At 34.3% G+C, this 13,064-nt stretch overlaps 2 protein-coding genes across 3 annotated transcripts in view; one reads left to right on the top strand and one right to left on the bottom strand.

Moving 5' to 3' along the window:
• Window positions 1-150: 150 nt before the first annotated feature.
• Window positions 151-13,064, top strand: part of LOC129788184 (uncharacterized) — a 38,110-nt gene continuing 25,196 nt past the window's right edge. The window contains exons 1-10 of one of the 2 annotated variants that reach the window (XR_008750318.1): window positions 162-672; window positions 750-896; window positions 979-1,131; window positions 1,206-1,344; window positions 1,408-1,619; window positions 1,685-2,110; window positions 2,346-2,807; window positions 2,907-3,009; window positions 3,836-4,259; window positions 4,402-4,577. Coding sequence is in view for 1 of the 2 variants with exons in the window: in XM_055824241.1 (XP_055680216.1) it covers window positions 514-672; window positions 750-896; window positions 979-1,131; window positions 1,206-1,344; window positions 1,408-1,619; window positions 1,685-2,110; window positions 2,346-2,807; window positions 2,907-3,009; window positions 3,836-4,251 (2,217 nt within the window). In the remaining variant the exon portion in view is untranslated. Of the gene's footprint in view, window positions 673-749; window positions 897-978; window positions 1,132-1,205; window positions 1,345-1,407; window positions 1,620-1,684; window positions 2,111-2,345; window positions 2,808-2,906; window positions 3,010-3,835; window positions 4,350-4,401; window positions 4,578-13,064 lie in introns of those variants that run through there. The other variant, XM_055824241.1, reaches the window with a different exon arrangement.
• On the bottom strand, window positions 4,512-8,128 carry LOC129796142 (uncharacterized). Its single transcript, XM_055837943.1, has 5 exons — window positions 8,099-8,128; window positions 6,440-6,678; window positions 5,617-6,373; window positions 5,210-5,548; window positions 4,512-4,583 (listed from the first exon to the last, which is right to left on the bottom strand). The coding sequence occupies exons 1-5, from the start codon at window positions 8,126-8,128 to the stop codon at window positions 4,512-4,514; spliced, it is 1,437 nt and encodes a 478-aa protein (XP_055693918.1).

The following is a 13,064-nucleotide window of genomic DNA, read 5'->3' as shown; positions in this document are numbered from 1 at the left end:
ATATGTTAAAAACAGTTTTTTTTAAATTAATCCAAAACTAAAATTTTCTTTTCTATTAAAAAATTTGTTGAGAAACTTTGGAAACTTTCCCCAATTTTCCTGGATACTTTTCATGGTGTTAACAACAGTGTAGTAACGGTTCTTTCAAATGACATTTTTGTAAAAGAAAACTTTTGTAGGTCCGTCAGCGTGATTGAATCGTATTTTTGTTTGTGCTTTTTTGACTTTCTTTGCTCTCTAGCGCACGAATAAACGTACAAATTCCCATAATTTCCAATGAAAATGCTCCATTCGTGATTCACGCACGCCGACCGACTTTTGTCTTTTGTGAAAATTCCGTAAAAATTTGTGAAAATTGTGTGTGAAGTGTCTGATGCTTTTTTGAGGTTAGGGTCTTCCTTTGGAGAAGTTTTTTTTTCTCGGGCATTTTTGGAATGGGAATGAGGATGTCCTGCTGAGGCCGCCGGTGTTGGACACACAATTGCCCGTACTGATGTTTGGCCACATGTTGAGATGAAGTCCTTCACCAGCAGCGAGGCGTCTGCCTCAAAGTCCAGTGGGAGTCACAAAAAATCCTCTTCTGTGTCCTCGAAGAGTAAATCCAAGAAATCCAGTCAGAGTCCTGCCAATTCATCCACTTCCGCCGATCCGGCACCATCGACATCCGATAGGGTAAGTTGTGTGTTGTCTCTTGTTCTCTTGGGGTTCAGGAAGTAATTTTTGGTGGGGGATTGTCTTTCTTCGGACAGAGTCGTTACAAGAATTATGCAGGAATCAGTTCGAGATCCGTTAAATGCTACTGGGAGCAGCATGAGAAGAATGAGACGGATGTTTCCGGAGAGGCATGCTCCAGGGTTGCTGAGGATGTCACCTACAAACTCTGGGAATTGGGAAATGTGAGAAGTTTATGCAAATTACGATGAAAAATCTTTCAGAGAGATTCTTAAATGTTTTTTTTCTTCTTCTTCTGATTCTCAGACTCTTAAAACATACGCTCGGCATGCAGATGGGCGTGTGACGGTGGATTTGGTCAATGAGGCTCTCAAGGATGCAAGTGTTTGTCCTGTCCTTGGGGCAGGATCTTCCGAGTGGGACACCATTGAATACGATGGCGTTTATCACTTTAACAAAGTAATTAAAAGTCAAACTGAAAGAAAAACTCTTTAGAAAATCCCCCTAAATATTTTTTTTTCTTCATATTACAGGACAGGATAGTAGATTTACGGGAGGAGTACTTAAAGGAAGTTCAGGTGACGACGAGTCGCGTGGATATTTGCAGCTCATGGCTCGCCGAGGAGTCCATGTCGGATCATTTGCTGGACTTTGTGGACCATTTATGCGATGGTAAGAAAATTCTTTTAATTCATCTTCCCGGAAAATCCATTATGAATCATTTTCCGTTTTTAGCGATCTTTCTCGGAGACGAAGAGACCTTCAGTCAAGCTCTGCGGACTGTGGCTACGAATCCCTACGTGGGATGTATTGTTAGTCTGTTGTTGAATAAATGCACGGAATTGCTGAGCTTTGAGTACAAGCCAGACACCCTAAGGCGCGCCATGGACCTCCTTGTAACACTCACGCGGAATCCCTTTGCGAGGGATGCCGAAATTAACTCAGAGGTGAGGAAATTTTAAATTTTTCCTTTGAGAATCTTCTTGAAAACATCTCCCTTGTGCCATTGCAGATGCACTACTTGTGCCAAATAATGGTATGTCTTCTCCTGGGGCCTCAGGCAACATTTTCCCCCGACGCCACAACGGGAGATTTCCAAGCAAATCCCGCCGATCTCACCTTCCACGAGTACCATGGGGACAATGGGCATGTGAATGTGGCAACAATTGAAAATCATCCCCATGCCGCTGTGGTGGATGAGAATTTGCTCAATACAATCACGGGCATTAAGCAGGAGTCCTCCATGTACAATGGCATTGATATTACGGACATTAAGAATGAATGTGAAACATTCTTCATTATGATGGAGAATAATGGGTTGGAAATGAAGCAGGAGCACGACGGAGATCAGCAGCAGAGCAATATTGTTAGGATTAAGTCAGAGCTCATGGATACGTATGAGCAATTTAATGGCAGCACCGATCCCATGGACTATCAGGTGATTTTTTTTCTTTTCAAAAAATCTTTCAGTGCATGAATTCTCTAAGAGTGAAAAACTCCCGTGATAAACTCGTGAAGGTTTTAGCGCTTTAAAAGAAACGGATCAAGCTCACGTGAAATATTCCTCACTATTTCCCTGCAAAAAGCCTTCGGGAGTTTATCACGGGAGTTTTTCACTCTCAGAGAATATAGCCTCAGGGAGCTAAAGAAACGTTTTTTTTTTTACCCCAAAGTGTGAATCGCAGAACCAGATGTGTTTCAAACAGGAAGACCCATCGCTTAGCTCCTCCTGCCCAGCTGTTGATCCCGTTCCAGGACCAAGCTACTCAGTCACCGATGAAGCAGGGAAGTGTGGGAATGTTCAAGCGGGGGATTTGCTATGGCGCGAAGAGGAATGTGGCGTGATAACGACGCAAATGTGTGATTTAGAGTGCGTGGATAAGGTGTGTGAATGCCTAGGGCGACTTGGGAGTTTCTGGGGCCTCGCAGAGCGACGATGTTGCAATTTAATACGGTCAAGACTGAAGGAATTCTTCACGCGTGACTGCATTCAGCTGCACTGGGAATTTGAGTGGCTCATCCGGGTGTTTAGGGCAATGTGGGCACTCGGGGAGAATCCCTTTCGGGAATTTTCAGCTTATCTCGAGCGTGTGGATTCAATCTCAACCCCAAACTGGGTTCTTCAGGAATTTAGCGTGAGTTCTTTTTACTTTTTTTTTTACTTCTTGTTTTTGACGTAAAAAAAAAAATAAGAGAATTTTCTTCTGAAGGAAAAACTTTTATTTTCTCTGCAGGTTGCTGCTGTATATATCTGTGGACATGGTGATAGTTACTTGTACGAATTACTTTACACACTCAGCGGGGATTCCGTTCTTCCCTTTATGATTTACAACACAAGTAAGTACTAATTTTTCTAGAATTTTTTTTAAAGATATTTGTGGTGTTGATTCTGTAAGAATGTTAATTTCGTGAATTTTGAGATTTTTTTCGGTATTCTGTGAAGAAAAAATTTAAGATTTGACGAGGTCTAAAGTTTAGTACAAATTAGTATTCTTAGCTAAAAAACATTAGGTGCTATAAAAGAAAAACTAAGATGTTTTGGCTTTAGAGTTTTTTTTTAGAAAATTAGAGTGAAAAGCAAAATAAATTAGAACCTCAAGAAAATCCTTATTTTGCTCTTTGTTTTTCGTTAAAAAACATGAATTAAAAGAAAGAACTAAGAATAAATGATAAAAAAAGAAATTTTGTTTGAAATTAAAAAGATTTTATTGTTTAAAAGTGAAATAGAAGAAAAGGAACAGGTTAATCATGTTAAAAATAAATTCTTTGTCCTCTATTCTGCCTTAATAAGAAACCCTAAATCGTTAAATGTGTCCCAGCTAAAAGTACTAAATTTTTAGACCTTTCAAATCTTTCAATTCTTCATTACAGAATACCGATAAAAGCCTAGAAATTCACGAATTATAAATTTAAAAAAAAAGACTTTAAATAGAATTGATTTTTTTCAACTTTTCAAACAAAAACTTTGAATATTCTTTAAGATTTTTTAAAGAAATTTTCAAGAAGAGATTAAAGAATTTATTTCTTGTGAATTCCCTCCAACAAAAGCCACTCAATAATTTGCCCTTTGACTTTTTCTAATAATTCAACGAATTCAAGTCGAGGAAGTCAAACAAACATGTACCAACTAGTAAATGAAACAATTAATTTTTCATTCACACAGAGAAACTCCATAAAATTGCCATAAAATCAGCGACTGAATCACATATTAAGTACAAGATAGCGTCTAAAGTGCTCCTAAAGACGTGCCCACGGTTGACAGTGGGTGCCACTGCGAGGGACGCACACGGTGGGGGTGTCGATGAGTACTTTGAGAGGTACGACAGTGTGGCACAGCGGAGGGTTCCACCGAGAATTGGCTTTCGTTTTGCCGGCTGTCGTCCGGTACCGCTACCGCGGAAGGCATCACATGCAGCTGTTGCATCCATTCCAATTCCACCCGTTCAGGTGCACCAAAATGCCGATTTACTCGGCAGGTACAATAGACGAATTGTCGTGGCTCGGCGGAAGTTGTTCACGTCACTAACAAATAGGCGTTTGGTGAGACATGTGGATGATCTTCGGTGCATGAACCTCTGAGAAGTGTGGTAATGTTTATAAAAAAAAAGAATAATTAATTTGTCCTACGTTAATTCCTTTGCAATTAAAAGGATTCCCTCGTTTTTTTCACTCAAAAATTGTTTTTTTTTTGTGAGAGTCTTTGTGTTTCTTTTTTTTTTCTTTTTTCAGAGGAACATCATTCGGTTTTGCAATGAATACCCCTTTCAAACTCAAAGTGCTAAATAAGTATGAAACGTTGTTGAAACATCAGTGCAAGGATTTCATATTTAATTGTGATGTCATTGCTTGGAAATTTGGACTTCATGCCGGATCTTTTCAGCTGATTCCAGAAGAGAAGAGAATTGGTAAGTCTGCATAATTTTTAAAATATATTTATATCCTTTAAAAAATCACCCAAATGTTGTTAAAATAAAATAATATTTGAATTTGGCGCGCACTCGAAGTGGTGAATTCGAGTGGTGAAAATAGAGAATGTGGGGAAAAAAGAATTATTTAGCGGCAAAATGATAGACAATTATAGTGTAATTTTATCGCGTAAAATATAGAAATTTCGCGAACAGAGTTCATGACCCTAATACCATTGAATACCTAAGCTCCTTTTTTAACCCATATATGTGCAATGTGCAGGATTTCTTGAAATTTTTGCGAATTATGATTTGAAAATCGTCTAGAAATGGCAATTCTAATTCAAAATTCTTGAAATTTAATTTAATAAGTTCTAACTCTTTTATCGAATTCATTTGTTTTTTGTGAAAATAATGATGGACAAATCTGGGTTAAGTATGTCCTAAAAAACTCTTTAATTTTTTTACTAAAACTTTTGAAGCAATTTAAATAATTTTTCTTCATTTTTCTTTTACTTTGTAAAGGCGAAAAGTGATTTTCGTCTTTTCTCTTTGCAAATAGAACTCTTTGATTGCGCAGAAGGATACTTCTGATTGCCTAAATAAAAGTACCATAATTCCGCAATGAATACCCCCGTGGCAATGGCTTGACCAATTGCCAGAATATACAATCCCATGACGATATTATCAACTGATAGAGTATGAGGTCCTCGCATTAGTTCTTTTGTCTCAAGGAAAAAGGTGGCAATGAAGTCTTTTTTGTAGTGAACATCGTACAATTTTAGCCAATGTTGGAGGAATCCTGCTTCTACATATTTTGGGATTTCCTTGTTGAAGTACGCAGCGTACGGGGAGTTGCTCTGGAAGGCAAAAACGGTGTCGAATTTGTAAATACAATTTTTCATAACGCGATATTGGGATGAAACATTCTCAAATTTCTCCGTTCCAGCTGCCCAATCGGAAGTTAGAACCTGAAGGAAGAGAATTTTTTTTTATTATTTCTTGAGAAGTTTTGTTGAAAGTTTGCTGTTAAGTTTACTGAAATAGCTTGAGCGTAGTAGATGGACTTCATGAGCTTTTCTGCTTCTTCTGCATTTGGATCAATTGCATATTCAGCCAATTCAAGGTAGTCCGGTAGGCCAGATTTGAGTAGTTCGTCCTTTAAATGATCTCCCGGATCGCCCCATTTGATTTTTCTGTCCATAACTTCTCGAATGCTGTTGATTGGTTTACGGAACAAGGACGTGGTTAGGATGGATGTGTAGCGAGTTGAATAGATTGCTCCCATGAGGAAGCTGAAGAAGATCCATGTCATGATGAGAACTTTAGCTGAGAGTCTTCTTGGAAATGGGGCTATTCCATGTTGTGTAGCAATCGCCAAAACGTGCACTACTGATTCCGTAAAAAGATTAAATTGAAAAGGAATACTGTCGTTTGTGTTGTGAGAGACAAAGAAGTAGATTAGGAGGGAAATGAGGATAACAAGGGCGATGTAGATGAGCCAGAGTCTCTCCCCAAAGGCTAGATAGATGTAGTGTCCACGTGGAATTGCCGGAAGTCGTGGAACAAGTAATGAGATGCATTGCTGAGCATAGGGATGAGATACTTCCAAGTAAATGACGAGTTCTTCAATGAGCCACAAACCGCAAAGGCCTATATTTGCTTGTCGTTCTATTAGGTCCAGATAAATGTAGTTTTTTGGATCTAGTTGACCAGGAATGTCGCGGTGGACGAAGAATCTCCTCTTCCAGTGCTTTGTAATGTGGGCCATCAAGAGAAATTCAACTCCATCGAATCTGGGAAGGAAGAATTAAATGTTTCAATGATTTTTTGAACCTTATTGTTGCTCCAGAAGAATTCACCTTCGTATGTTTAATGTGCCATTGTTATCATCACTTGTGGGCTCCTTATCAACCACAAAGGGTGGACAGTGGTAGAGGCTAATATTAATTTCATTGCGTGAGAATTTATCGTCAAATAGGGGATGTAGGTGATGCGGAGGAAGGATTGTATTAATATGTGGGATTCGGAAGCGATTTCCAACAGCAATTTTTCCTGATAGAACAACCTTAAATGTGATTTCTACTGGGTCTTGATAGATCTGAAAAAAAAAATTGAAAGAAAACATTTTAGGGTATTTGATTGAATAAATTTAATTTAATTTAATTGACGGATTTTTTAATTGAAAAGAAAACGTTTTAATCATAAATTTCTGGTTGTTTGACTTTTTTCTCTTGCAGACATTAAAAGTAAAATTGAACGTAAGGAAATAAACGTCAAAGTAAAAAAAGGTCAAACGCTTTAAAAAAAAAAACAACTCTTATAAGAAGTAATTTGAAAATACCACAAAAAAGAAACGTCAAATAGTAGAAAAGGAACGTCAAACAGTAAAAGAGAAATGTTAAATGTTAAAAACCATCATGTGTCCTTTGACAAGGTACGTTAAACGCTAGAAAAGAAGCATCAAACATCGTAAAAAAGAAACGTCAAAAACGAGAGAAATGTCAAATTTTAGAATGACAACGTCAAACGTTAGATAAACAACGTCAAACATTAGATAAAAAGTACATCATTTATCCTTAGGAAAGTAACGTCAAACGTTAAAACAGAAGAGTCAAGCGTCCTAGGACGGAAACTTTAAATTGTGAAATAAAAATTTCAAATATTAGATTAAAAAAACGTCAATTATCTTAGAGAAGATACGTTAAAAATTTAATCAAACTTAAGAAGAAGAACAACAATTTAAAAATGAAATAAAATGAAACAATAGCATAAGAATATCAAACGTTAAAAACGAAGCATCAAACGTCATTATGAAAAAAAGTGAAACATTAGAAAAGAAGCATCAAGCATCCTCAAGAAAAGAGCCCTTATGTATTTGTAAAGAAATGTCAAACTTTGTAAGTACAACGTCAATCGTTAGCAAAAGAACATCAAATATTGGAAAAATATTAAACTTTAATAAAAGAAAATGGAACTTTAGAAAAAAATGTCAAACAATAGATAAATGCCATCATGCAGCCTTAGAAAAGCGACGTCAAACACTACAAAAGAAGCCACAAGAATCATATGAAATAAACGTCAAAATTCAGAAAAAGAACCGTTTCTAACGTTTCACATTCTTGTGCTACCGTTTGATGCTCCTTTGCTACCGATTGACGTTGTTTTTATTTTCTATAGTTTGACATTTCATTATAATTTTTTGACGTTTGTAAGAAGTTTGATCTAAAGGAGAAAGAAGTCAAATGTTAGTAAAGAAAACGTCAAACATTAGAAACGAAACGTCAGAATTTTGCACAAACTGTCAAGCTCTACTAATTCGAATGCAACAGCTCTCAATATGATTTGATTGCATCAAAATCTCGACTTCTAGAATTCTTTTAAATTCTCCCAGGTAATAGATTATTTGCAGATATTCGGAATATTTAGAAAAAAAAATCAAAATTTTCATTTCATGAAATTATTTCTAAAATCATTTACAACTATTAAAACACTTTTAAATAAATTTCAATTCTACTAACTTGAACAACATGAAGGGCATTGTAGTACATAGTGTCTGTTTGTTCTTCTGAAAATTCGTAGGGCTCCTCATCTCCACTCTCGAGTAGAATAATACGTGTGAAGGGTGCAAATATTTCCCAACCACTGAAAATTTCTTCGTAACGTGAAAAATTCTTTGTGGAAATAATATATTTGTGGCATTTCTTCTCCTTTTGCACCTCAATGGCCGTTTCATTCATTAAGAAATTAAAATCAATTGCAATTACGGGGGCACATGTGAAGATTGCGGGACAATTCCATGGGGGATTGGTGGGAGCTTCGTCAATAAGGAAGGTACACTGATCGTCTTTATTTAGTAAACTTTCGCACAAATGGCAATCCCGTGCAACCACGTAAGAATTTCCCAAGAATATGGGGAAAAAGAACAAAAGAATTGCAAGAACTTTTCCCGCCATTTTGACTCTTTCAGTAGTTGTGGGAGGACTGTTGCGTGAAAAATCGCATTGTTACGTGATAGCGGACCATATTCGTGTGCCAATTTATTCTCCCAACAAAGTGAATTATTAATTAATTTAGTTAGAACTTTTCGTGTTTATGGATTTTTATTAAATGGATTTTTTCAATTAGTTTTTCCGATGATTTTATTATTCTCTTTCAACGTCTATAGGACTCTGTCTTTTTTTATTCTGATTTTTGCATTGTTCTGTTAACATTAGTTGATTAATTAATTCATTGAATTGAAGTATTAAAATTTAAATTTCTTCACATAAAACTCAATTAAAAATATTATGAAAGCAAGAATAAGACCAAGAATGAGAAGATAGAAAGCTCCTGATAAGTTTTGAAGCTTTAAACTCTTTACATCTCCGTAAGGTTGAAAGGTCTCATCAAAAAATGACGACATGTAGCTTTGTCCGTATTTTGTGTTAATTTTTGTGAACCAATAATCAATTATTCCGGATTCAACGTGCTTAGCGACTTTGTAGCTTATAAAATCCGTATAAGGTGAATTTTGCTCAAGAAGGAACACCGAGTAGTACTTGAAGAGACAGCTTTTCATTCTTCTTAGTAAATAGGCATGATTTCCAAAGGATTCTGTGCCAGTTAAGAAGTTATTGGAGAGAATCTGTAAGGAAATTTATTTCAAAATTAATGAGTTTTTTTTATTCTTTTGGTATTACATAAAATGTTTAATTTTACTTGAGTGAATTTTGCAAATTTCCCAGAAGCAATTTTATTATTTTGATCTTCATTATCCTTATCAATGGTGTGCCGTTCAATGAGTTGGATAATATCCTTGTTGTCTGAATTTCTCATTTCATCCAAGATGGTTAAATCAGCTCCATATCTACTCCAATAAATGCCTGAAAAGATAAATTTTATTTATAATTGGTTAAAAAAATATATATTTATCAATTTTTCAAATTTAATTTTCTTATGGAAAATCTATGATAAATATAATTTTAAGTTTATAATTATTTTATTTCCTTTATTTTAATACACCATGATTAATTTTAACTAATATTTTCCATATTTTCTAAACATGTAAAACTTTTTGTTATGCATACCTATATTATTTGTTTTGAAACCTTAATGTATTTTCTCAAAAAAAAAAATATCCTAATTATTCTTGAAATATACTTCAAGGATAAAAACAATAAAAGCCACAAAAGCTCCGAAAAATAGTAAATAGAAAGCTCCTGAAAGATTTTCAAATTCAAGCCTTTTAGCTTCACCAAATTGATGAATATTTTCATGAAGGAATGAATTCATGTAGGTCTGACTCTCCCTTTCCTTGAACCTCTTGAACCAGTAATGTACGATTCCACCCTCGAGATGTTTAACCAATTGGCTGCTTACAAAATCCGTGTATGGAGAATTTTTCTCTAGAAGTAAAACAGTGTAGTAGCTGTAGAGGCATTCCTTCATTCGTCTCAAATACGAAGCATGAGTGCTGAAAGCTTCAGTTCCGGTGAAGTAATTATTGGATAAAATCTTTGAGAAAATTAAAAAAAAATTTTAGTTAAAGAAATTAGTCTTTTTTCAACTTTTATTGTCTCTTACTAACCTCAGTAAATTGAGCATATTTTCCTGAAGCAATTTTTGCAAGATTGTCATCATTATCTTTAATTTTAACATATCTGCCCAAGACTTTTAGCACATCTTCATTTTCGGATGCCTTAAATTCATCAAGTAAGGCTTGATCATTTCCCATTCCACACCAGAAAATTCCTAAAAAATAATAATTTAAGCTTTTTATAGAGCTTTTGGTAAGAAGCTTTTAATTGTTTGAAATGAAGAAAAAAAAAGTTTTTTGTTCAGAAAACATTTATTTGGTTCTAAGAATCTAATTATTACATTGTGTGCGATTGATAAGGTAGAATATGGATTATTTTATTAATAGAGGAGACTGGGGTAAAGTGAATTACTCTTTATTGGAAAGTTTTTTGTAGTTTTTCTACCTCTAAACGATGAAAGATTTTTAATAAAAAAGCTTTTTGGGGTATTCCTTTTCCACAACTTTCTCTCAGAACAATTTACTCTAAATCCTCGATAAATTAGGATTTTTAGAGTTTTTCTAATTTACTCCAGTCTCCTCTATTTGACAAACAATTTGTATTTAATTCAGAAAGCGATTGTGCAAAAGTTTAATAGATCCTTTTCTTTGCTTCTTCCCCTGATCAAAGTTCTCGCAATTTTCTCTTCTCTTCATTTGAGACTTATTCTTGAAGATTTCAATAAGAAGAACAAAAGAAGCAAGACTCAGACCAATTGCAAGAAGATAGAAAGCTCCCAATAAATTCTCCAAAGTTAAACTCTTTGCATCTCCTAGGCGTGAAATGTCGTCATCGAAAAAGGACGACATGTACGATTGACCATACTTGGTGTTCATTCGTGTGAACCAATGATTAATGATGCCAGCCTCAAAATGTTTGTCCAATTTATAGCTGAAGAATGTTGTGTAGGGTGACTTCTTACGAAGCTGCAGAACGGCGTAGTATCTATACATACATTGCTTCATTCTACGCAAGTAGAAAGCATGACTTCCATAAGTTTCAGTATCAGTTATAAAATTGTTGGAGAGAATCTACAAAATTTAGCACAAATTTCAACAAATCATTTTAATTTTTTCTATTAAAAATTCTCTGGGAAATACCTTAACAAATTTTCCAACTTTTCCTGCAGCAATTTCCGCAAGGAGATGATCTATATCTTTTTCCAGAACATATGTATCGACAATTTTCATTAAATCGTCATTTTCTGAGGTTTCAAATTCTTCAATTAAACTCTGCAACTCTTCCTTGCCACTCCAGATAATTCCTAAATAAATTTAAAAGACAATTTAAGCTTTTATTGTATTGAAAAAAAATTTGAAAAATTACTTTAAAAAAAGCTCAATTTTTGAAAAGAATAAATTTTCTGTCTGATTTGTTTATTTTCTTCTAATTTTTTAAATCTACTTGTAAAGCAATTTTATTATGCTAGAATTTTTAGGGAAATGTTTAGTGCCTTGATTTTAGGAGCCTTAAAAGGAGTCTATTCACATTTGCGTTCACACAGAATAAATATTTGAATAATTTAAGAATTTTTTGAGTTGATAGAAATTCTTTTCTTTTTCAAACCTTTGAAACGAATTTTTTGAGATTAAAAAAAATCATTTTTTGCGCTTTAAATAGAGCTCAAAGAGGAAAGCAATAAAAGCAAAAATAAGACCAAAAGCAAGCAAATAGAAAGCTCCAATTAAATTTTCAATTTTAAGGCTCGTCGCATTGCCAAATCGTTGAATTTTGTCCTCAAAAAAGGATGAAATGTAGCTCGCTCCGTATTTGGAATTCATCTCTGTCATCCAGTGTCCAATAAATCCATTCTCAACTAGTCTATCTAGGCGATAACTTATATATTTGGTATATGGAGACTTTTTTCGCAAAAGCAAAACTGCGTAGTATCGATAGAAGCATTCTTTCATACGGCGCAAATAATGTGCATGACTTGCAAATGATTCCGTGTCTGTGGCATAATTATTAGAAAGGATCTAAAAGGAAAAAAAAAAGAAGCGGAGAAAATCAATTTTATGAAATTTTCAGAAATAGAGTTTAAAAAAAAATTATTTACTTTTGTGAATTTTGCATAATTCCCATTTTTAATGCGCATTAAATCTTCTTCTCTGTCCTTTCCAAGAATGTACATTGTTGCTATTTTAATGATATCCTTATTCTCTGAAGCAAGAAAATCATCTTGCATACCTGTCTCTCGGCTGAGATCACCCCAATGGATTCCTGAAAAGAATAAAATGATGAAGGGTCCAAAAGATTTGTAATTTAATAGCGTAACTTTTAAGGAAAATTCTTGATGCTTGTACTTAATCCTCCGGATTTAACGACGTTTAATTCGCATAAAAATATATCCTTCGGTGATCTATACCTTTTGGATCTTTGTTAGGATTTATGTGAATTTAGTTGCACATTTTTGAAAACACTTTTGCGATTTTTTCTACAATTTGTGACCAATTTGAAAGTTAATCCAATTAAGAGTTAATTTGGTAAGAAGAAACTTTAGCAGAAGAATTTAGTTTGATTTAATAAAATTCTATTAGTGGGATGTTATGTTTTTATGTTGTTTGTGTATATATTTAGGTAGTTGAGAAGCTATTTTAAAATTTATTAATTAATTTCTATTTGCAAAACCTTTTATCTATCAAATTTTGTGTGGGTGATTTCAATTTATTTTTGTTTCAGAAATTTGGATTTTTTCCTTCAAATTATTATTTAAAAAATGCCCTTTTTATGCTTTTCGAATGCATTGTAAATTAAAGTTAATCTGGCCAATTAAATTGATTAAAGGTTAATTCATTTCCTTCAAAAAAAAAATAGAATCAACTTTTTCGAGTATTCTCCTTGCTAAAAATCCTAATTTTTACTAAAACAAAGGTTCAGGAAGTAGTTGAAAAGTTCCTTTTCCGATTGAATTAGTGAAAAATAACCTGAG

The sequence above is a fragment of the Lutzomyia longipalpis genome, chromosome 1 (genome assembly GCF_024334085.1).
Source record: "Lutzomyia longipalpis isolate SR_M1_2022 chromosome 1, ASM2433408v1".
Classification (NCBI taxonomy): Eukaryota; Metazoa; Arthropoda; class Insecta; order Diptera; family Psychodidae; genus Lutzomyia; species Lutzomyia longipalpis.
Note: the sequence above shows the minus strand (reverse complement) of the source record. Positions and strands in the feature narration are given on the sequence as shown.